Here is a 23,475-nt window from a genome sequence, read left to right on the forward strand (position 1 = left end):
AAAAAAAAAAAAAAAAAAAAAAAAAAAAAAAAAAAGGAAAAAAACTTAAAAAAACTGTAGCTACGATTATTAAATATCGTTCTTCCACATAGAAGAAACATGCCATTTTTCACAACGTAACACAGTTTAGGGGATACGCTTAATTTTTATCTTCCTCATTCTGCTTCTGTTTCAAACAAACATTCGATCCCCCATTATATCACCACGGACCTACTCAGCAGGTATAAATATTAATTTAATTGGATCTTATAGTACATAACTTTTTCATGTACAATTTCAATGAGTATGTGCATGTATACGCACATACACGCATACACGCGAATCTGCCATTGGAGATATGTGTTAAAACCTTTTAAAGATGCACAAAAAAGCATCATAAATTAGCGAAAATAACTGATATTTCGATTTATCTGCGTTAAAAAAATTCCTCCAAATTAGTGGACAAACTGCAAATATTCGTCGTAATCGAAGGTCTCTGGCTCTTTCATGCATTTAACCATACATCTCAATATGTAAACAAAGAGGACACTTGATACTGTCAGTGATTAATAGAAACGATGGAAGAGGTTGCTGCTGAGTGACTTTCCTGATAGGAAAATTGAGGAAAATGCTCTTGTTCTTCAGCTATTGAATTCAAACCTGTCCCACTACCTAAAAATCCTTGATCAGGCGGCGTAAGTTCAACACTTTCACCCGTAAATTCGCTATCAAAATATCGAGTGTCTGTATCAGACGTTACTTGAGGTTTAAAAGGGGGAGGAATTTTTTTCTGTACAAGATCTGACCAATCAATTGACGAAAAGAATGCATGATCCATGATTTCTTTTGCATCATTAGGTCCACCACCTAATCTTTTGCTTGGATCTTTTATAAGTAAACCTTAAAAGAAATTATAAATTAAATAAAAATTGAGAGATTTTATGAGATGTTTTATTTTATTTAGCATCTACTTACCTCCAAGCATGTCTTTTGCTTCATTACTGATTGTTCTAGGAAATCTTACTTCCTCCATTACAATAAGCGTAAAAAGCTTTTCATGGTCCTTATTATAAAAAGGTAATCGACCACAGATCATTTCGTACATAACAACACCAACTCCCCACCAATCTACGGCTCGTCCATAATCATTATCTTCTAACACTTCTGGTGCAAGATATTCAGGAGTTCCACAGAATGTTTTTGTCGTTCTTCCTGAGTATTAGAAATGTTATTGGCATTTCTCATAATTTTTAAATAAAAAAATTTATATCAAGATATATACAAAATATTTACCATACGTTATATCTTCTTTGCACAATCCAAAATCAGCTATTTTAATATGTCCATCTTTATCTAAGAGAAGATTCTCTAATTTGATATCACGATAAATGATACCCTGCGAATGAAGGTAGCCTAAAGCTGAAATTATTTCAGCGCCATAAAATCGAGTACGATCCTCGCCAAATACACGAATACGTTTTAAATGAAAGAACAACTCTCCACCATTAACATACTCCATTACAAAGCATAGCCTCTCTGCTGTTTGAAAACTATATTTTAAAGACTGTAAATTAAAAAGTATCAAATGTAAGTTAATATTATGCATATATGAAAAACAATATAATAATACATGAGATACATACAATCAGGAACGGGTGATTTGTAGTTCGCAATACTCTATTTTCAGTAAGTGTGTGCGCAACTTCATCTTTACGAATAATAATTTCTTTTCGTAATATTTTGATAGCATATAAATGGCCTGTTGCCTTTTCTCTACACAGAATTACTTTCCCAAATGTACCCTTTCCCAAGACTTTTAGAAATTCAAAATTTTCAAGAGTCTGAAATAAAAAATTAAAAATGTATATTATTAAATAAGTTATTAAATAAAACGTCTAAGTTTAAATTGACAAAAAATAATATTTGGTATGTACATACTACTTTTTTTTTCCCTGTACTTTTACTACTTGATGTTCCTTGAACACTAAATTTCGCAGATAATTCATCAATACTGCCACCATCCACATCCGAAGACACTACACCAGAGTCTGATCTACCACCTCCAGAAGACTCCATATCAACATCTTCAGATGAAGATGAATGTTGCATTTGCTGTTGAGTTTGTTTTTCACTTGCTAATCTAGCAGCTACATATCTATAAAAAAAGTAAAAGTAATAAAAAGAAAATGTTTAAAATAACTTTAAACTTATTAAGTACTTTAATTCTTTAATATTTATAAAATCAAACCTGATTGCTGCCACCCAATCTTCCCTTTCTTGTTCTGTTTCTACATGGAACGTCCTTTCTATCACAGCAGCCCATTGTAAACCTCTTATAACAAAAGTATAAGGTTTAGGTCTATCTACAGACATAATTTGACAACCACGAACAGTAAAATTGTTCAATGGTTGTGCTGCAGCTGCCATTTGTTGATCTGGCTTAGCTTTGAATCCAACTAATGTACCATCATCTCGTAAAACGAAATATCTTGACCTCCAATTTTTTATATGTTCTCCTATATGTAAGAAATGAAATATATTTAAATAATTATTTCTGACAATATCGAGAACACACTGTTTATTTTTGATAAAAGTGGTAAATAGTATTTATTTAATATGTAATGGCGAAAAATGGAATGAAGAATCTAATTTTTACAAGTACTTTCTAAAATTTTCGTAAAAAATGCTTTATTCGATATAATCTTGACATTTTCTTAAAAAGAAGAGTATAAGAATCAAAAAGATCATGTGAAAAAATGGAAAAATGTTGCTCAAGTCTGTACTCTGTCCGCTTGAAATGCAGCAAAGAAGTAAACACAAATATTATGAAACTGCTCTGTAGTACCGCGTTTTTGCAGCCAGCCTTCCTTAACGACACGCTGACCGCCGCCACCGGACGCTGCGACGTTCATCGCTGCGTCCCCCATAATTCCTTTTTTAATGCGCACTTGTATACACTATTCTGATACTTTGTGTTTTCGTCCAGATACAATATTCCACAAAAATTGGCGAAATACAACAGTAAGGATGGCACGAGTATACAAACTTGAGCAATCATAGATACACGTTTGGCAGGTAAACTCAACTATACTCTGTGATCGGCAGACACACTAATGCGCACTACTAGCATTGCCTCTTCATATTCCGAAGATGGCGCATCAATCGATCACAAATAAAGAAGAATTTTCATGGAATAATACCTGTCTACTTTCAGTCAACCTTAAGTCATCAGTAGAAGTATTGATATCATTATGACCTTTCTATACATTCTATCCTTCAGGACAAGCATGCGCAAAACCCTTTGTTTATTATGATTTATTATATATTTGTACATATGCACACACATATGCATACGTAAATACACGCACAAAATCACACGCATGTACGCACGAACGCACACATTTTTTATTTAAACATGTGCATATATTTTCCTCTCAAAGAAAAACATAAATAAGTTTTTTTTTTTATATTTTATATTATCCCATTATAAATAACTACGCATAATTTCGATGATAATTATATAAAAGCAGTAAACTGTTTATGACGTTTTTAAATTTAAATGACAATTTTTAAATAATTTTATCTAAGCAAAGAGGGCAATTTAAAAGACTTTAAATTGTTCAATGAAAATGAACATAAAAATTTATAAAGATAATTAAATGATTGTTTTTCGTAACAATGTAAATACTTATAAATAACTAGCTAAAATATATGTTAATTAAAATCGTCTTATGTATAATTTAATATTTTTTTATTGATTAAATTAATTCAAAATTATTTAAAAAAATTTTTAACACTAAGGTATATGATTGTATCATAAATCTATATTCCGTTTTGATGTATTACATTAAATTTGTCACCTCCCACTCTATTGCATCAATAGGCACATCTGTCACTGACTTTTAGATTGTCATTTGATGTAACAAAGATCATTATCTCTTCTAATTTACTCGTTTTGTCACTAATTAATGTAGCAAACGTAATATAAAAAAATTTATAAATTAAAAGAAATGATAGTGATTGTCTATTGTGTTGAAAGTAGGATTTTAAATCTATTCGATTATTAAGGTTAAAATTATGTACGATCAATATTTATTTGTGCAAAGATAGTAAGAATTTTATTTTACAATATAATTAAAAAGATGGGTCCACCACCAGTGGTAACAGGTATATCTCCTAAGGAAGGACCTCCAGGAACCCGCGTAATAGTTCGCGGTGAATTTTTGGGTAACAAAGTGCAAGATCTTATAGGTTATTTTCACTTCTTAAGTCATTTCACAATATTTCTTTTTTTATAAAAACAATTCTTTTACTAACGGAGCCTTTAATACATCTAGGACTAACGATATGTGGGTGTGATTGCCTTTTATCAGCTGAATGGAAATCCACCAACAAAATCATTGCCAGATCAGGACCTTGTAAAGGTCGAGGTGATATTATAGTAACTACACGCAGTGGAGGACCAGGGACATCAACAGTACAATTCCGTGGTTATCATGAAACTATAGGTCCTATGAAAGAATCTGCAGTATGGGTAGAAGAAGCTCCTATGCAGAGTTTTGTATGGGGAAGAAGAACACTTTCTCCAACAAATTATCAGCAAGAAGACCCTTTAGGTTTAAGTGTAGAAGGCAATGAGTATGTTTACCTTAATTTTTTTAAAAATGAACAAAAATTCTTTAATACATGCTTTTGTAGTAAGAAGTATCCTGAAGATGAATTAATAGAACTTTTTGGAGAAGGTAGTGGAGATCTTACCAGTGAAAAATTTCATCCTGGTTGGTTTTTATTGCAACATCACCATGCTACTACTTTTGAGGACTTAAAAGCTGGTTTAGCATATCTTAAAAGAAAAGTTAATTCTCAAAAGGAAGGTCAATTGTCATTTTTAAAGGTAATTGTTACATTAAGAAATCACAAGATAGATATATATTTCTTCACTTCATATTTCTTTATATATTCTTTTTTAGGCTAATGTGGGATCAGTAATGGAACAATTAGACACAGTCATATTATTAAAAGAACAGTTTGAGACAGATATAAAAACATATGGAAATGATCCTACTGAAAAATTAGAAAAAGCTATTCGACAGTCCATGTCAGAGGCTAATAAATTATTTGATGATGTATTAGCGAGAAGAGATAGAGCAGATGCAACAAGAAATGCATTATCTGTAATGCAAAGATACAAGTTCCTTTTTTGTATGCCAATTAATATAGAAAAGAATATAAAACGCGGTAATTATGATCTTGTGATTAATGATTACACAAGAGTAAAAAATTTATTTAAGAATACGGAAATTGAAGTTTTTAAAAAGGTGCTACAGGAAATTGATAATAGAATTATAATGTTGAAAGCACATCTAAAAAATAAACTTGAAGAAATGCCCTTCAGTTTAGAAGAACATAAAAAGATAATTAGAAATCTTGTTAATTTGGAAGCTGAAGGGGATCCAGCTTGGGAAGCAATAGGTATTTTTCTATAATATTCTGTATAATATTATGTTCACTAAAGCTAATGATTACTTTCGCCAGTTTCACATTCAAATTACTTGAAGAAAAGTATCACCATTTGTATACGAGAACAATTAGAAATTGACAATACAGTTGGTGAAGATGTAAACAAAACGAAACCAGTATTGAGCAATAAATCAAAATTACACAAAGATGATGGAATTAATATTCCTTCACAAATATCATGTATTGAAACAATTTGTGATATAATAGTTGAACAACTGCCAGACTTGTGGAGATTAGGTCAAAGCTATTTTACTGGACAGTTACATGTTGCAGTGGACGCGGAAAAACAAACACCTTTTAAGGTATATTAAATATTTGTTAAATGGATATTGTTAAAAAAATGCAACTTTTATCAAAATATTATTTTGGTATAGAATCTGGTACTATCAAGCATGCAACATGCCATGGAAGCTATGAGAAATATATGTAGCAATGATTTGGATGCTGTTTGGCTTTTACATATTTTGCGTAGAATTAGGCAAATGTACGCTTCATTGATTCATTTGGATTTACCAAGTGATGCATTAGATATTTTTGGAAAACTTATACTTGATTTGAGGTACAAAATATTATTATATTTTTTTATTTTTGTCATATAATATACTAAAGGTTTTTTCAAATCAGATTACAGTGCTTTAGTACTCTTTTTAAACAAACTGCAGAAAACATAGCAGCTTTACATAAAAAGGAAACATGGCAAATAGAATATTTGAATGAAGACGGTGGCGTTACGAAAGTGGTAATAATTGAATCTTGTTTATAAAAATTATACATATGCATACTGTTCCAATAGTTATTCATTTCTATTTTTAATATATATTTAGCCATACTTGTTTGAAGAAATGGTTATGGAAGTATCAAAACGGGCACGAGATACAGTAGTTGCTTGTGGTCCTCGAGAAGGACCATTGTTTGCCAATTCTGCTCATCAGCTTTTATATTATAACTCTGTCAAGACATTGTTTACATCGTTCACACGATGTCTACAGCAGTTGGCATTTAGTGGTTGCGAGGAAGCTTTAGATGATGACGAACCTTCCGTGTCTCAATTAGTTGGTTCTCCTTCTGGCTATAAAAGCAAGAGCATCAAACATCAAGGCCCAGTAAGTTTTACAGCATATTTACAGAGTGATATGTTTATAGAGAAGTTCATTTATTTCGGAGCAAATAATCTGTCTATATCTATTTAAATAACTCATTATAAGAAAAACATTTGTAGCATTCTTTGAAGTCAGTGCTATATTTTAGCATTACTTCTGAATTTTTTATCAGACGTGGGAACAATGCCTCTTAATCTCATTAAGTAATATTCGTTATACACTGAACACGATCCTACCAAGAATTGGAGATGTATTAAAGGATCAGGATTATCCGAGTTTGTCGAATGCGATTGGATGGAACTCAGATTGGACGCAATTGGGTACACTGGATACGGCTGTTCTAGATGCATATTTGGAACGTCGCTGCGATCCACTGGTGGGTACAATCGAACCGAGCATGTATCTGGGTGGTTTAGAATGGGATTTTGAAATTGAACCTACTCATGTGAGACCATACGCACAAGAAATTTTAGCAAATTTAATTGCAGTTCACGCTGAGGTATCTATCATTTTCTATTTCATTTATAAATAATTCTTAAATTTTAAACATAATTTTTGTTATTATAATGTTTTTCAACAGGTGCGACGTGTCGCACCAGCTTTGTTACAACGAGTGTTATCTCACATAGTTGAGACTGTAGCAGAAGAACTTGCAAGGCTTATGTCATGTGTTACTCAATTTCGACCAGCCGGAATTGTACAAGCACGTACTGACATCATACTTTTGCGTAATGCTTTAGAATTTTATAGTACTACGAGGGCAAAGTAATAATCCCTTATTTTTTTTTTTTTTTTTTATAGTTATACAAATAAAGAGAATATTAATATTGTATTTAATTTTTTATTTGTAGGAACTTTTTTGAAGAAGCACTAGATGCAATACCACAACCTGTTAACAAAGAAGACTGTATGCGAATCGACATGCTGTTATCGAAAGTAGCAACATCTATGCATTTACAACTTTTATGTCTTGCCAATGATGCAACAAATAATACTCCTATATTGATTGCCGATCCCAATCGCGTTACTACTGTATAGCTTTGATAATAACTTAAGGATCTAAGTAAGTATTTCTTATATTGGTTGATGATCTTTTCTTTCGTTTTTTATTATTACTATTATTATTATTTATATTGTTACAATAGATATTTTTATTCCAGCTTGCACATTCATTGTTATTAATGTGAATAAATCAAACAAATTTCACCTTCAATCATTGAATTATACAAATACACGTGACAAAAAAAGAAATAAGAAAAATTATAACCCCTTTAATCGTGTTTCTTGACCAACTGCAAAACTCCCATATCTGCTGATAATAGTACAGTGTCCCCTAAAAATGTATTTTGAGTATTTATTTATTTATTTATTGTTCAGTTTAAAAACAACAATATGTTACCTGTTTGAAAAACTTGTGTAGCTTTCTTAGCACTAACTATGCATGGGAGGCCATATTCTCTAGCTATTACAGCTCCATGACTTATAAGTCCTCCCAATTCTGTGACTATACCGCTCAGTAATGGGAAATATGGACTCCAAGCAATATCGGTAGAATGAGTAATTAAAATGTCACCTGGTTGTAGTTTCTCTGCATCTGATAAATCTGTGATTACACATGCTCTATTAACAATAGAGCCTCCACATACTGGTGTTCCTTGAATCTTTGCAGATTTATTATCAATTATCACATTTAAATCATTCTGTAATACAAAAATATTGTTTTATGAATAAATAGCATTCTTATGAAAAGAAACATATCAACCTACCTTCACAGGAATTGGCATTCCAATATTAACTTCTGGATATTCTATATTTTTTAGTAAAGGAAAAATTTTCTTCCTACGAAATGCTCTAAAAAGAAAGTAAAAGAAAAAATTAATGTAGTAATTGAGAAAAAAGAAACGAGGTTTTAATTAACAATTTAATTACTTTTGTATTAATGTTCTATCATGGTGATTTAGTAGCATTGCTATTTCTTCATTCGTTAAAAAAAATATTAAATCTTCACTTGGTAAATAACTCTCTAAAACCATTAATTTTCCTAGTCTTCTGTAAGCTAGTCGAAATGTATGTGTGATATATGCAAATATTGCTTTAGTCATTTCTCGACGCACAACGGCTTTCCTACAAAAAGGTACTAGTTTTTTCAAAATCCATTTCGTTATTGCCGTTTTTGGTGTTTTTAAGAGCCCCACTATTTGTTCTGCATCAAATGTCTTACTTGAATTTTTTGCTTCTGGAGCTGTTATCATGGTCTAGTAAAATAATTTATCCCTTTATAATATATTCGTTCTACACATTCAAATAATGTAATTTACCTGAAGTGTTTTAATAAGATTTTCAGGCCTAAGAGACCATGGTTCTGATATAAAATCTAGCTCTTGAATGCATCTGAATCCATGTTTCTCTAGAAATTTATTCAATTCTTTTGCAGCTTGTGGGCAATTAGCTGTTAACCAATTAATTGCTTTATCGCAGTCTACTTTTTTAAATTCTTCATCTTTTCCACACTTTTTAATGCAACTTATTATTTTATCAAGTCCTTTTAACATATCAGCACTAACAATATCATTGCAAGAACCTAACAAAATGGAAATATCTGAAAAATGCTCGGGTACAATGTCACTGTAACCATTTGTTAATAATCCTAATGCAAAAATTTGATAAAAGATACTGACTCTTGTAGTATGCATATGACATTCTGCTACCTACAAAATTTTATATAGTTAAACAATTTATGAAAGTTCTTGCAATATTTGATGTACTTGTACTTACATTTCTATATTCTTCATAACGTTGATTAATTTCATTGTATAAATTATGTGCACTATGAAAATCTTCTCCATTCAAAGTTAAATTTTGACGAATTTTTTTAGCATTTTTTTCTACTGTACTATTCATAATTGCATTCTTTATTAGTTTATAAAATACTAAAATTTTTGCTAGAGGAACAGGTTCACCATTTCTTTCACAAATAACTTTATGAATCTCTGGTGTTAGTATAATACTTCCAGAAATAGCAAGATCCGTGACTTTATTCGAAAGCGTTATTTCTTTACTATGTTGTCGTAAAAATAACTGCCATGATAAAGAACTACTTTTTAGATATATATTCTTCTTCTTTTTAAGTTCTTACTTCAAAAATTTTACTTACATTATAATAGTTTAAAGTGCATTTCATACCAACAATATGAAAGAAAATATTATCCTGAGTGTGAAATTCAGTAGATACTGATGTATTAAATGTTTCTGCAATTACAGAAATTGATAAAGGTGATAATGGATATGGAAATATTTCACCTACATTAGCGAATGTAAGCATATCGATATCGCTAGGAACACCTGAATCCAATTCGTGTGTTAACTCAAAATCTGACCACGTGTATAAAGTGGTAATAGGTCGAGCTTGAAGTAAATAAATAGTTTCATTCATTACTGCCCATTCTATATCTCTGGCGCTTCCAAACAAAGTTTCTAAATTGACACCTATATTAGCTAATCGTAGAGCAATTTCTTCTGACAAACAAATTGTCTCATTTTCTTCATTATCGAGGTCAACTGTAACCACTCCATTATCACTCACTAGAATCTTTTGTCTTTTATTTCCCGTTACTAAACTTCGTATAGTTAATTTATTATTCCATCTTTTATGAATAATTATTGTATCTGGTTCGACTACTGCTGACACAACGGACTAAACAAAAAAAGTCTATTAATTTCTTATTTATTTAATCATTTGTATAATTAATGATTGTATGATTATTTAATTGTACTTCTCCTAATCCATAATTAGCAGTTATGAGAATATTTGATGGATCTCCAGTAGTTGGATGTCTAGTGAACATAACACCAGCGGCATCAGCGTTTACCATCTTTTGTACGCACACTCCCATAGATGCTTTTATAGTCATACCATGTTGCTTTCTAAGAGATATGAATTACTTGATGTTACTATCACGAATGTTATGGAAAAGCTAACTAAATTATCATGTTACCTGTAGTTGACACTCTGATATGAAAACAAACTTGCCCAACACATAGCTATACTCTTGATAACATTGGTTTTACCTTGGATACCTAAATAAGTTGAATTTTGACCAGCAGCTGAAGTTTCTTCACTGTCTTCACCTACAGCACTAGATCTTATTGCATATCTAGATGGTTTATCATTATCATCTTCTAACTCCAAGTTTTCTATTGCTTTTATAATTATATATTTTACTTTTTCGATAATTGGAGTCGACTTGATTATGCGCATAGCTCTGAAAACAGCAAAAAATTAAATATTATTTATGTAGCAATAAAATATTCCATATGTTATAATTGTATTAAGTCAGATAAATCACTCATTGCAATATTTTTGAAGGTCACCATCTTTTCTTCCAGCACAAATATTCTCAACATTGTCAATTACTTTTTGTAATTCTTTATGTGTTTGTAATTGCAATTCAAATGCAAAAACAGTTACACAAAATCCTTTTGGTACAATAAACTAGGAAGATTGTTTCATGTTAGAATGATTTAAGAAATTAAGATGAAACAATAAAATCTGTATTATAACTCACATCTGCATTTCTTACAGAAGTTAATACTCCAAGTGAAAATCCTTTCCCACCAACAATATTTTCATTTTGACATTTTCCATCATTAAAATATATAATATAATCATCTTGTTGTACATTAGTATTAATTTGTTTCAATAATGATAACTCTGTATGTGTTTTTGTTTTACATACTGGAAGAGTATAAGGGGACCATAATTGTATTAATCCAATACCTGATTTACCATTCATCTCCAACTTCACAGTAATAATTTTGTTTAATAGATCACATGGTTGACCATAATGTAGTACTATTGAATTATTAGGTTTTACAAGAATATTATATTCTTTATTATCAGCTAAAGTATAATGCACAATTATTATTTACAGACTCTATAGCATAAACTTTTTATACCAACTCTGACTTACCTATGAACCATGTATTGTACCTCAAATTATTATTAAACTTTTCTTGCTTAAAATCAGATAATTTAAGTCCTATTTTGCTAATCTCACATGTTCTTTCATTATTAGATCTGTATTGACCAAACTGTATTCTGAAATTAGAAGTTTTTATTCAACAGACCAGTCTTAATTGTTATATAAACACTTGTTCACTTACTGTGGAAAACTATGTTTTGTATTACTCATATTAAGATGAAACATGGCTCCATATAACATTACACCAAATAAGGTAACTGATTCGTAAAACTCGTGAGATTCATGTTTTCCCCAACGATGTTGATGAAGTCCACGCAAATACATTGTAGAAACATGTCCATTTTTGTATATCACTTGACCTAGCATAGATCCCCATTGATCAAAACCTGTATACTTCAGTAACTTTCTGTAAACACGAACAATATATATTTTATCTAAATAAAGTAGTAATTTACAATAGTATTTTCTTATGCTTAGTTAATACATTTTATTTATCCATTCAGGATTCTTCCATGGTTCACAAGCTAATGCTTCTGCATGTAATGCTGTACTCCAATCTTCTGGCCATCTGGATGGTTGAGAAGATGCAATAAATCTAATTAAAAAGAATTATTAACATAGCTTTCAAAACTTAATCAATTTAATTGTTAATTAATTGACAGTATCCCTTACATAAAATTTAAACGAATATGTTCAACATTATGATCACTACATTTACCACTCTGAGTTAAGTTCCTAAGCATGCCATTGTAAACTATTCTCCAACGTTTTTGGAATTTTAAACACTCAATTTTAAGACCACCTGCTGTCCACATCTGATTTAAATTAGGTATCAGGGTGGTATTGGGATAGGCTATGAAAAAGTTAAAAATTATTTTATATCCCTGATTAACAAGGAAGAGGAAGAATATTTATGATAAACATTCTTATACCAGGTGAAACATATAATTGACCATCAGATGTAGTAAGTTGCATTGAAACTTCTGCTAGTTTGAATGCTCTGTGAGAAAACTTGATTAACAAAGAATTTCCTTTCTGATCTGTACCATAAAAAGATATGCTGTTGGCACTCTAATTATAAATAAAAATCAATTATTAAATTTGATTTTAATTCTTAACTTAATAAAACAAAAAGTACTTACATCTTTATCTTTGATTTCTAAATTTTCTAAGTGTTCTTTTTTATTGGTATGTAAATATATTTCTCTTTTCTTCATCCTATTAATATAATACTTTGCCCACCAATATTTTAGTAAGAAATGGATATCTAAAAATAATTTTTAATAATAATATATGCATGTGATTGTTTTAATTACATAAAATGATAAAAGTAATTCCTACTTACTTGGAATATTTTGTTTCAATTCTAAACATGATGTGCTATACTTTTTAATTGCTTTGTTTATCCAAAAGTATAGGCACAATGGTAGAAAGACAGAAAATAAAATTTTAATAACAAGTGAAATATTTATCATTTTGAAATATATAATATTTTTAACGAATGACTTATTTAATATTGATAGAAACGTTATATCAATGCAAACTACCGGTGTAATAATTAAATACACGAAATTTAATAAAAACTTTTTATCTGTATCAGATTTTTTCGGTATCAGTATTTCAAATAATGTTGATTGATTACTTATCAGTAGTACAATTGATAAATTTTGAATATGATTTTCTAAATATAACTTATAAAGATACAATTCCACAGTCACTAATAGTTTTTTTAATCAATTTTTCATATGCTTGTCATCTGCGTATTTTATGCGTAAATACGTTATCTTAGTTTCAAATAATATAAAGAAGAATTTAATAAACTGCAGATATCAGACATCTCTGAGCACAATGCTGATTATGCTTAATAGGACTGAATTGCTATCCAGACAAGAAGCTAAGTGATATAACAGGTTTTAAAAATGACCTTGATAAATAATTGCATAACATCAGTATATACGCATCGTTTTAACATCATTTAAATGTTAATCTAAAAACTGTTAATTTTGAATTATTATAGATTATATATAATAAATTAATCAAAATTACGCATAATGAATTGTCTTACTTACAGCATTCAAAATTGGTTGTTTACCAATTTTAATGTTATCTGTAACTAATATATTGAATAATGCTGTTTGATATCAAATGTAAAAAATTAACAATATAATACCGATATATTTGTAAGATTTCATTGAGAATCATATTTTTATGTTCAGAATAATATATATATTTATAGTTTATAAGAGCCAAAATAAAATATTGTTCACTCTACTTTTAACAATGTTACTATCTTGTTAATATATCATAATGAAATATGCTTATACCTCAAATTTTTTAAGGAATAAAAATACATAACAAGAGTAACACATTTCTGAACATAGTATGAAAACTATAACAATTAGGCGTTCAAGTTATTATATATTACTGAAACAGTAAAAATGATATTAAAAGGACAACAAATACGTTTTAATCCATTTTATTTGACTTTCCAAAATCAACAGCTTCTTCTGTAATAACGTCAACATCTAGACGAGATCTGTCTACTGGATACAGCCTAAAAGTAACATTTGTTAAAGTAAAGTACGAAACATTGAATAAAAGTTCATGACTCACCATCTTTGATAAAGATAAATAAGAAAAACTGCATCATCTCTGAAGCAAGCTACTCTGTATGCAGCTGGAGTATCGATAATAAATACGAAAACATCGTCTATAAATGTATTAAATGCTTTATACATGAACGTTCTCCATGGTAAATGTGCCACAGATTTTAATTTGTAATTTACAAAAAGTTGAGGAAGCATGAATAAAAATCCAAAAGCATAGACTCCAGGTACTAATGAATTTAAGGTCCACGAATACCAGCTGGAAATGAAAATGTTATGGATGTAAGTATTTGCGTTAATTATGAATAAATTTAGATATAATCATTTACCTTTTGTGAGGAATAAAAAGTAAGGAATAAATTGCACCACCAATAACAAGAGGATACAACAAGTAGCTTAAGTAATGCATACTCTCTGCATCAAACTCTCTTGTTCTAACTTCAGCCACATTTTTAATATTATTATTTTTAAGCCTAAGTTTTAACACTTTCTTCAATTTCCACATCTATTAAGAAGGATACAAATATGTTTACAAAAAAACAAATGTTTAATACATGACAAAAATGATTACCTCAATAATAGATCCAATTCCAGTAGGGATAAGAACAAGCAAAGATGAACCATTATCCAATAAGTAAAGAAATACTATAGTTTGACTGAATCCCCGCCATACTACAGTCCATTTACTAAGACCCACAAGATTATCTTTTCTTCTCCAGTAACTTATATCATTTTTAAAGGCAAGAAAGTCAAACAATAGCTGTAGCAAGATGAAATATCATTATGTTGGATTATATTTCAAACTATGTTTTAGTTAGTCTTTAGTTTACATACATGAATAGTGGCAATGAAAAAGGTCCCTCCTAAAATATATATATTAATATCTGCAAAAATTGCTTTTATTTCATCCACATCTTTATCAGAAAATCCAAGACTTTTCAATTTTGGCAAAGTAACTTCAACGTGCAATAGCAATCTTAACTTTCCAATAGAAATTGGAGAATATTGCAATGTAATATTAATTGTATTATTATGAGGCATGATTTGCATTAAATTAGAATGTCTGGTTTGCAGGAAATCATAATTAACTATAGGTAAAAATGTTCTGCCATGTATAATTCTGAAATAATAAAGATTGATTTTATCTTCAATGTATAATAGCCATTATATTACAGTTCATTAATACATAAATATTATTAACATACTTCAGTTGATTTATTAGTTCCATAGGTATATTATGCATAGGTAAACTAATATCATTTGTCATTATTGTAAATGTTACATGGCTCTTAATATGTGCTATTGGATCTATTAAGCTTTGCTTGTTTCTAAGAGCGTTATTCTTTTCACCCAATAAATTAAATGTTTCTGCTTTAGGAATTGTATATTGTGTCATTTTGATAACAATGTAAGACACATATGGATCCTATAATATATTATATTAAATAAGCATAAAATGGAAATATATAATTTATCATTTATCATATGTACCTTTCCTATATTAATGATACTTTTGTCAAACTTCCTAGAGCTTGGTGCAACTATAATATGAAGAAACAATGTTCCATTATTTCTTGTTTTGCGTCGAATATTCAAAGTTAGGGGACTGAAAGAAAACCATGATAATATTTCAATATAAAATAACACAGACATATGTTTCCAATAATATAAAATATATACTCACTAGCTACTTGGGTGTGTATAATTAAAATTTTCATTAGCATATACAAAATCTAACTCTTGATATTGATTAGGATATTTGTTGACAGAACTATAAACTTGCAGTTGCAATTGAGGTTTTTTACTTAAATAGGACGTTAAACATCGTTGGCTTTTGTCACAGGATGGTGTTACAAATAACAGAGATAAATTGTAAATTATATAAATAACGTAAAGTAAAAATATTTTCGTTAATATAAGAGTAAATGATGGCCACTGCATCTTTGTAAATTTTTGTTAAAATGTCTTTAATATTATTTATTTTTTAATATTTGGAATTAAGCACAAATTATGGCGCGTCGTATACAACGCGTAAATGCAAATATGTATGCAGTTCATGAACTTGTTTTGTTATTTCATTTTTTACGATATACTCTTTAAATATTCAAGTTTATCGATATATCATTAATACCGACATATAGATATCATTTTGACATATTGCTAATTCAAAAATATGAGCAACGTGATCAAACAAATTACAACACTACCGTTAATAATTCTAACAGTACATTCATTGTGAAAGTAGATGAAAGTAGAAACGCGCCATCTGACGATAAGAGGTTGAATCAACAAGAGCATAGACAATATTACAATAATATTTATTTATCTTACTTTATAACAAAAAGAGGAAGTCAATTAATTAATAAATTAATAATAATAATGATAATAACAGTAATAATAATAAAGATGATGATGATGATGATGATATGATGATGATGATGATGATGATGATGATGATGATGATGATGATGACAATAATAATAATAATAATAATAATAATAATAGTAATAGTAATAGTAATAATAATAATGTATGTGTAGATTTACTCATAATCATCACCATAAAATGAATTAGTGATAATTTCAATACATTTATTAAACTCTATGATCTATCACAATAAATTCTTTTTCTCCTTCACGCGCAGTTCATATAGAAATATATTTGAACAAACAAATGCTAACTTCTACTAAAACGTAAATCGTAATTCGAAGGTTTCGTGAAATCATCACGAAATTCGCACATCTATACATATAGATATATTCGTAATTATTGTATAGTACATGTACATGTACATATGTACAAGCTAGAAGTGTAGTGGAAAACACGAATGAAATCTCCTTACTTCCACTTGCTGGATATGTTATAAAGGCATAAAGCTATAAACTACGGTATGTATTTGGTCCGATCCTTTATTAGCCCGATCCTATCTTGAAAATATTTGAAGCTAATCGTGTGTGCAAGCGAGCCGAGGTTGATTCCTATTATTTTATTAGAATCGTATATCCTTATTTTTATTGAATTAAAATTCGAAGACTGTAATCTTGAAGTTGGATCTTAAATTAAAACTATATACGTAAGTACAATTGTAGAAATTGAAATCAAACAGTACAATTAGTACGGAAGTATTCATCATAGTACGAGTAGTTTACCGACAATTCGTAGGAATTCAGTTTCATTAAATTATGTTTCGCATACCTAATATATATGTATATATTTGGTATATATATTTTAACATTTTATTGCACTATTCGATCACTGCAGTCCGATGGAAATTACGATATCGCTGTCTTTTTTAAACTTGACCACTGCCAATTATAATATTCACGATAGAAAAATAGAGGGAACAATGCGTGTGACAAAATCAAAATTCAGGCATGTGCGTGATATATCGCGTTATACATCATACATGATAATATTCATAAATTCCAACGTGTGCTTAATGTATAACAGGAATGCGCGCAAATCCTGCAATTTTGATGTATCGTTAGCCTTATTTAAGAAACTGTAAGATCGACGAAGTTTATACCTAAAAAACCTTCGGGAACATTTAAAATATTTTATTCGCTCATTTTTGTATTAGAATCACTAGCGATTGCGTTCAACTGGAGAAAAATAACGTTTCTGCCTGTCTATGACTACTATGGTAAATTCACTTCCTTCCGTTCGATTGAAAAATGCCGGGCACTTATCGAGTAAGTACTACTGTTCCAACAACGATATTTGCTCGTGTGCTTCGCCATCGGAAATACTGAACGTTTCGATTCTCTTTCCGGGTTGAATTATCTTCTTTTGTCATAGCTTCGTATGCTTTACGCTGTCCGTCCAATAATTTTGTATTGTCATCGCTTCTAATGAATTTAAAAACGAATCATTATCCAAGCTGTACATTTCTTCGGAATTATCCTGCAAATATATATATATATATATATATATATTTATATATAAAATCAAACGTCATTTCGATAGCTATCTCGTATCCTAATACAACAAATCTATCTCTTCGACTAGTCTCGTTATCTAAATTAATCTATCTTGAAATAACAGACCAAGATTGTTCGAAGATTACAGATAATTAGAACATGACTCGACAATTCTGATTAGTCCAGAATATTTGAATACTTACACGAATCGTAGAATCATCGATATAACCGGAACTATCGGGATTACTGCATTTGTCACTATTTAATGTCTGCGGCGGATTCAGGTACCTACGCCTGTAACACGATTTCTTTTTGCATAATGTTCGAAGACTTTTTGGCCGTCAAGTAACTAAGTATATTCGCAACGCGTTAATTACCTGTACATAATGAATCCAAGGCTACCCATTGTGCTGAGTAAAACTACAGTCGCTAAGCAGCTTCCGGTAATAGCGGCAATGTCTACTGTCGATCTCGAAGCGCTCTCCTGCTTCGAGTTCTCGCTATTGCTTCCATTGTAATCAGAAAGATGATCTTCCTGTACTTGATCCCTTTGGAAATCTTTGGGAAATGTACTTCGCGCTCTGCTCAATCGCGTGGATTCGCTCACTCCAACTGCAAGATGTACAAACGAATTAATTTCAAATTTCTTTCAGGATAGATTTCAAAGCTAAGAAAGTCTGGTTACCTTCGAGGATCGATGCAGCTGTTGCGAATAATTGTGGCTCGATAAACTTCTCATTGATGACGACGTCGTCGGATCGATTGAACATCCTGATATCGGCACTGTCAGCAGGCGATGACAGAGAGGAGGAAGAGGAAGAAGAAGATAGAAAGGAGGATTTCGTTTTATTCAGTACCAGCCTGATTCTAGACACCTCTTCCTGAAGAGGTAGCACCGTGAGATCCTCCACTTCGTCTATGCTGGTGTTCCGATTCCCATTTTCATCGACTTTCTCTTCCTGTTCGTACTTCGACCTGCCGCCTGTCTTGTTCGTCGTTAGGATCCAGGTGATCTTGCTGTCCTTCTTCGTCGCTGGATTGCGAATCCTGTCTACGCTATCTGTGATCCGTTGCGGCGTGAAACTTTTCATCGAGTCCAGACTGACCGCATTGCTCGCGTTTCCATGGTACTCCTCCAAGGGGTTCGTACTGGTCTCCACTGCACTCGTCTCGACCTCCATGGAAGTTGAAATCGTACTCGATTGCCTGTCCAAGATTACAGCCGTGTTCGTAGGAGGATGAAGACCGATAGCTTTGGCTACGCGGAAGCTTTGTCGCGTTTCGGGTCTTTCTGTCTCGATAGAGGTGATTTCGGATGTCGGTTCTGAGTTCAGGTGATCCTGCACCTGCCCACGCGGCTCGGCCGTACTCGACGGCACTGGGTTCCCTAAGATCACTGAAAATCAAACCAAAGTCAGACGTGTGCTCGATTTATCGCCGCATCTTACAAATTTCTCCGTAAAATCGAAAGGTAGGTCAGCCTCGTTACTTGCATTTTAGAACATCTATCGCATTTCTACGCGTACGCGTTCCATGTTGGCTCGACCTTAATTACTACTCGAATTCAAATTTAACCCGAGCTTTTGCGCAAGTTGAACTGATCATTCGAATTCGACATCGCGTGAAAGGTGTGAAAAAGTACCAGATGTCCTTGATTCTAGCGATTATTTAGAACGCACCGAGAAATTGAGCGGTAACCCAGAACCAGTGCATCCACCAATGCAGCGTCATCGCGTCATCTGCGTGTACCTGAAACAGAGAGCATACGGGAACATCAGTTGATCGAATGAATGCGTAATCGTAATTGCGGTTGTATCGTTGGGAAATGCCAAATGGTCGCGTAGGATCATCGATGAGCTAACCTATCGAGGAAAATCTTTCCCATTCACTCTTCCATCGTAATCTTTATCTCATCTCTACACGTCAGAGCAAAAGATCCGTTGGAATTACTCGGACATGTTTTCTTCCTCTTGCTGCTCCATCTCCTCCTGTACGAGTTAGCAGCAAATTAACGATAAATTATGATAATACTAAGGGTTCCGTGGAAAAATCACGTTGTCTTTGATAATTATTTAAATTGTCTGCAATGTTTCGCGCACCTCGTGGAACCACTGTCACTGAAGTTTGACTCGGTGCCCTCTCATAGTACTTGTCAGGACAATGGTCCATTAGTCACGTGGATACGCGGAAATATCAGGCGCCGACGTGGACAGAGTGCCGCCCGAACGTTCCTACTCGACCAACACGAAGAGATTGATTTAGAGCACGAGCTTTTTAATCGACAACGCGAGACTTCACGGACAACAATGGACATGTCCGGCCTGATAAATTATTCCCACCGCTTTTATTACATTTTTTTTTAATCGACCACGCTCGAAAAGCGGACTCTTATCTGCCGGGACGAGCCGATGCGTTTTATCTATCTCTGAAAATAAACTCGCGGTCGAGCGAACAACTACGGCATCCACAAAATCGGATGTTTAAGTGACTAATCGGTTGCTCAATCCATTTCAGCGTGACTCACCGCCAGAAACATGGAGGGAAGGATTTTTAAGGAGCATGCTAGAGATCGCTGAATCACTAACGTGTTTGATCACCGGAGGACCAAGCTTTTCGAACAGCCTTGGAAAGTAAAACTACGCGGCGAGGCAATTATCTACGAGACATTCGAGGAGTGGAAGGGATCTAGCGGAAAAAGAAAATGGACAGGTCCATCCAGAGAGTTTGCTAAGCAAGCGCGTGCACCAGGTGGGAAAATTTCGCACGGTTTGATTAGGTCTCTTGACAAAACGAGAAGTTGGAGTGCACAAAAAATCTGGTACAGTTATTCGCACAGACCGGTCATGCTCTCCTGACTGTAACCAGTTGCACCTGGATGCGCCACGTCGCGTCGCGACGTGTCGGTCGCTGCGATGTCGCAATCTTCCCGCCTCTAGACCAACCTTAATCGAGATGCAGGAACAAACGCCGCGTAACCGCTCCCTTTCCGCCTGCTAAACGCTCCAGTCGGTCTATCGAAATCGCAACCGATGACGTCAAGGAGGGAACGGTCTGACAGACCTCTCTCGATGGCTGCTCGAGATGGACGAGGATGACGATTAGATGATGATTAGATGACGATTGAATGACAACTGCATGCAGCGTCACGTGCTCCTTCTTGGTACCGTATAACTTTGTTAGTGCGCAGCAAAGCCGAGATCGAGAAGCGTGCAGGACCGTGTAGTTTATACGAGCAATTCCGGTCTTACGAACTACTCTGACACATGTTTACGAAGGACTGAGATTGGAGATCGTGTCAAAGAGCGTGATCTTGCCAAACGAGACGATTGGATGAATGAAAGGCCGCGTACACGAGTTCCTGAACCGGGACATCGCGAGAAACTGACAGTCGCTGGCTACATACGGCCACGTACCAGTGAATCATACAGATAGTCGGACATAATAAACATAAAATGATCCGTAGTTGTTACGTTATCGATATCGGGAACGTAGCCGATAATGGAAGACTGTACGGTCGAGGAACGACCTACGAGAGAGGCTTCCGCGAGCCTCGTGCCACTTCGTTTCTAGACCAAAAAACTCTGCCGCTGGTCGCATTCTGCGCGATCTCGTTCACGGTGCTCGGCTCTGGCGGTGGGCGTTTATTAATTCGAGCGCGATTAAATCTGATTTTTGAACATCAATTACGGGAAACGAGCAAGCCGTCCTACTTCGTTTATAGAGTGAACGCGAACAATCAGCTGATCAAAGGTTGCCAGTTCTACATTCGCGTACATCCTAGAGAAGATATTCGATTTAGCAGGAGGAAGATGCAACGAGCTGCTGGTAGCCTGGTTAAGCTCGAGGGAAATGGGTTTTCTGAGCGGTACACAACCTCGAGCTAGTTGGTAATAAAAGGTATTGCGTAAGCGCATCTCGGCAACTCGTTTCCTCCAGCCGTACTTGATTCACTTTCCATATTTATTCGCGCGGAAGACTGACCTTCGACTGAGCTCTAATAGCTCGAATTTAAGCTTTCGACGAGTATCGAAAGGCTGTCGCGCGCAATTGTCGCGAGACATGTCTCGCCCGAGTGGCTGTCTTTCGGAAAACTCTCTTTCGCATTTCCCGACTAACGAGATAAGGTGTCCAAGTTACACGGGATGGAGTATCGATCGAACGGAAGAGAAGATTGCACTAACGTGTAACTTTTCATGGACTAGAGCAGCGGCCTGACACTGCACGGGTATGCATTATCGAACACGGTGACTCTGCGTTGCTTCGACTTCTCAGGCTAATGGCCATGAACTGATTAGTCCGACGAGATCGAGTCACTCTGCCGTTTGTTAACAGGCAATCTGGTCCACTCGGAGCAAGGGTTAATTTTAGCGATTGACACCGCAGTCTCTAATTGCTCGTTAATCACGTTTCCCAATCGAGCAGTCGCCCTTGGCTAACCTTTTCTGCTCCTTCCTTCTCTCGTCACTTATCTTCTTCCCACCTGGTATCTACCACGCGTCGTGACGCTTCGTCGTCAATCTTCGAACCATCTCCTAAAACGGAACGAACGAAATAAGAATAAACGTGAAACGCTGGTTTCTTTTCTGCTCCGTATCGCAGACACGGATATTTCAACTTCTCTTCCGCGTTTTCGCCGCCAAGGAAACATTAGTTCCGTTTGCAACAAGTGATCAAGTTAACACGTTCGCGGTCATGTGGGTCAGGATAGTTGTTGTGCAGCAGTTCACGAACCACATGTAGGTCAGCGCAGTTCGAACCGGACGATCCGTTCATCTATGCCTATGCTTCTCAAGGAACAAGCCCATCTAAGAAGCTGCTCGTCCCCAACAGCTTTCGTAATCGTGGAACGTAGGATCGCAGGCAAGGCGAATGTCTCTATGCTCTTTAACCAGTGGTAATTGCCATCAGGTTCACCGAGTCTTTTCTTCTAATCCGTATCCGGTTCGACAACGTCGCTTTTTCTTATCGCGTGCACCCAAGAAACACGATCGTTTCCCCGCGTAACCGGACTGAAGAAAAGCGACAACTGTGGATTGTTTGAATTACCAGATTGCATAATAAAGTTGCGAACTGCTCTACTCACTCGTCGATCAAGTTTCACGGGTTTCAGATGCTAGGCTGTCCAGGGATCCGCCGATCGATATCGAATCAACTGGTTAAGGTCGTTCAGCAACAACTTGCTAAAACCTCACGCTATGTCACTATATATGTATCTCGCTGTGTACAGAATTTTTAATCAGCTAAAATAGTAGAATAGTAGAGCGGTATACGTGAAAGGATTACGAGTCGTCTTACCTAGAGAAACACTTTAATTTTAGAGACGTCCGCTAGGTGGTGCTGCCGAGTTATTTCACCGTGAAAGACATTC

The 23,475-nt window shown here is 33.5% G+C and overlaps 5 protein-coding genes across 19 annotated transcripts in view; 1 reads left to right on the top strand and 4 right to left on the bottom strand.

Moving 5' to 3' along the window:
• Positions 1 to 107: 107 nt before the first annotated feature.
• On the bottom strand, positions 108 to 3,085 carry Akt (AKT serine/threonine protein kinase). The gene is made up of 7 exons (XM_017907897.1): positions 2,825 to 3,085; positions 2,228 to 2,495; positions 1,918 to 2,134; positions 1,623 to 1,820; positions 1,273 to 1,543; positions 955 to 1,191; positions 108 to 879 (listed from the first exon to the last, which is right to left on the bottom strand). The coding sequence occupies exons 1-7, from the start codon at positions 2,904 to 2,906 to the stop codon at positions 539 to 541; spliced, it is 1,614 nt and encodes a 537-aa protein (XP_017763386.1). The 5' UTR covers positions 2,907 to 3,085; the 3' UTR covers positions 108 to 538.
• A 916-nt stretch (positions 3,086 to 4,001) lies between these two features.
• Sec5 (exocyst complex component secretory 5) lies at positions 4,002 to 7,838 on the top strand. The gene is made up of 12 exons (XM_017907948.1): positions 4,002 to 4,230; positions 4,317 to 4,617; positions 4,678 to 4,873; positions 4,950 to 5,451; positions 5,515 to 5,801; positions 5,874 to 6,058; positions 6,124 to 6,238; positions 6,324 to 6,602; positions 6,772 to 7,098; positions 7,180 to 7,364; positions 7,451 to 7,662; positions 7,760 to 7,838. Exons 1-11 carry the CDS (start codon positions 4,122 to 4,124, stop codon positions 7,635 to 7,637), a joined length of 2,673 nt encoding a protein of 890 aa, XP_017763437.1. The 5' UTR covers positions 4,002 to 4,121; the 3' UTR covers positions 7,638 to 7,662; positions 7,760 to 7,838.
• Positions 7,839 to 7,862: 24 nt separating this feature from the next.
• Positions 7,863 to 13,056, bottom strand: LOC108553152 (uncharacterized phosphotransferase YvkC). The gene is made up of 18 exons (XM_017907949.1): positions 12,927 to 13,056; positions 12,724 to 12,848; positions 12,514 to 12,652; positions 12,254 to 12,434; positions 12,066 to 12,176; positions 11,763 to 11,987; positions 11,570 to 11,697; positions 11,165 to 11,499; positions 10,946 to 11,091; positions 10,595 to 10,861; positions 10,373 to 10,523; positions 9,754 to 10,293; positions 9,375 to 9,677; positions 8,918 to 9,307; positions 8,529 to 8,854; positions 8,366 to 8,450; positions 7,999 to 8,299; positions 7,863 to 7,932 (listed from the first exon to the last, which is right to left on the bottom strand). Exons 1-18 carry the CDS (start codon positions 13,054 to 13,056, stop codon positions 7,871 to 7,873), a joined length of 3,945 nt encoding a protein of 1,314 aa, XP_017763438.1. The 3' UTR covers positions 7,863 to 7,870.
• Positions 13,057 to 13,988: 932 nt separating this feature from the next.
• On the bottom strand, positions 13,989 to 16,128 carry LOC108553133 (cleft lip and palate transmembrane protein 1-like protein). Its single transcript, XM_017907910.1, has 8 exons — positions 15,872 to 16,128; positions 15,679 to 15,793; positions 15,393 to 15,613; positions 15,022 to 15,307; positions 14,759 to 14,947; positions 14,517 to 14,692; positions 14,195 to 14,446; positions 13,989 to 14,135 (listed from the first exon to the last, which is right to left on the bottom strand). Exons 1-8 carry the CDS (start codon positions 16,126 to 16,128, stop codon positions 14,048 to 14,050), a joined length of 1,584 nt encoding a protein of 527 aa, XP_017763399.1. The 3' UTR covers positions 13,989 to 14,047.
• Positions 16,129 to 17,453: 1,325 nt separating this feature from the next.
• The window catches only part of LOC108553143 (uncharacterized), a 13,382-nt gene continuing 7,360 nt past the window's right edge, over positions 17,454 to 23,475 (bottom strand). For 6 of the 15 annotated variants that reach the window (XM_017907927.1, XM_017907929.1, XM_017907925.1 and 3 more), the window contains 5 exons: positions 19,787 to 19,856; positions 18,793 to 19,503; positions 18,485 to 18,719; positions 18,311 to 18,401; positions 17,454 to 18,090 (listed from right to left, as the gene is read on the bottom strand). In XM_017907927.1, coding sequence (XP_017763416.1) covers positions 17,980 to 18,090; positions 18,311 to 18,401; positions 18,485 to 18,719; positions 18,793 to 19,503; positions 19,787 to 19,838 — 1,200 coding nt within the window. In that variant the 5' untranslated portion in view covers positions 19,839 to 19,856 and the 3' untranslated portion in view covers positions 17,454 to 17,979. The other 9 variants (XM_017907935.1, XM_017907937.1, XM_017907934.1 and 6 more) reach the window with 9 other exon arrangements.

This window comes from Eufriesea mexicana, unplaced genomic scaffold, assembly GCF_001483705.2.
Source record: "Eufriesea mexicana isolate 0111107269 unplaced genomic scaffold, ASM148370v2 scaffold9443, whole genome shotgun sequence".
NCBI lineage: Eukaryota > Metazoa > Arthropoda > Insecta > Hymenoptera > Apidae > Eufriesea > Eufriesea mexicana.

Excerpts from the sequence above, each read along its gene's own strand:
- LOC108553133 (XM_017907910.1), bottom strand. The coding sequence starts at position 16,128 with ATGCAGTGGCCATCATTTACTCTTATATTAACGAAAATATTTTTACTT. Across the intron at positions 14,948-15,021 it reads TTTTCATTGCCACTATTCAT|CTATTGTTTGACTTTCTTGC; the intron begins GTATGTAAACTA and ends ATCTTGCTACAG. Across the intron at positions 14,447-14,516 it reads CTTTTTATTCCTCACAAAAG|CTGGTATTCGTGGACCTTAA; the intron begins GTAAATGATTAT and ends TTTCATTTCCAG.
- LOC108553152 (XM_017907949.1), bottom strand. The coding sequence starts at position 13,056 with ATGATAAATATTTCACTTGTTATTAAAATTTTATTTTCTGTCTTTCTA. Across the intron at positions 11,988-12,065 it reads CCTGAATGGATAAATAAAAT|AAAGTTACTGAAGTATACAG; the intron begins GTATTAACTAAG and ends TCGTGTTTACAG. Across the intron at positions 10,524-10,594 it reads TATCAGAGTGTCAACTACAG|AAAGCAACATGGTATGACTA; the intron begins GTAACATGATAA and ends CATATCTCTTAG.
- Akt (XM_017907897.1), bottom strand. The coding sequence starts at position 2,906 with ATGGGGGACGCAGCGATGAACGTCGCAGCGTCCGGTGGCGGCGGTCAG. Across the intron at positions 2,135-2,227 it reads GATTGGGTGGCAGCAATCAG|ATATGTAGCTGCTAGATTAG; the intron begins GTTTGATTTTAT and ends CTTTTTTTATAG. Across the intron at positions 1,544-1,622 it reads CAAATCACCCGTTCCTGATT|TCTTTAAAATATAGTTTTCA; the intron begins GTATGTATCTCA and ends TTTAATTTACAG.
- Sec5 (XM_017907948.1), top strand. The coding sequence starts at position 4,122 with ATGGGTCCACCACCAGTGGTAACAGGTATATCTCCTAAGGAAGGACCT. Across the intron at positions 4,231-4,316 it reads CAAAGTGCAAGATCTTATAG|GACTAACGATATGTGGGTGT; the intron begins GTTATTTTCACT and ends TAATACATCTAG. Across the intron at positions 6,603-6,771 it reads GCATCAAACATCAAGGCCCA|ACGTGGGAACAATGCCTCTT; the intron begins GTAAGTTTTACA and ends ATTTTTTATCAG.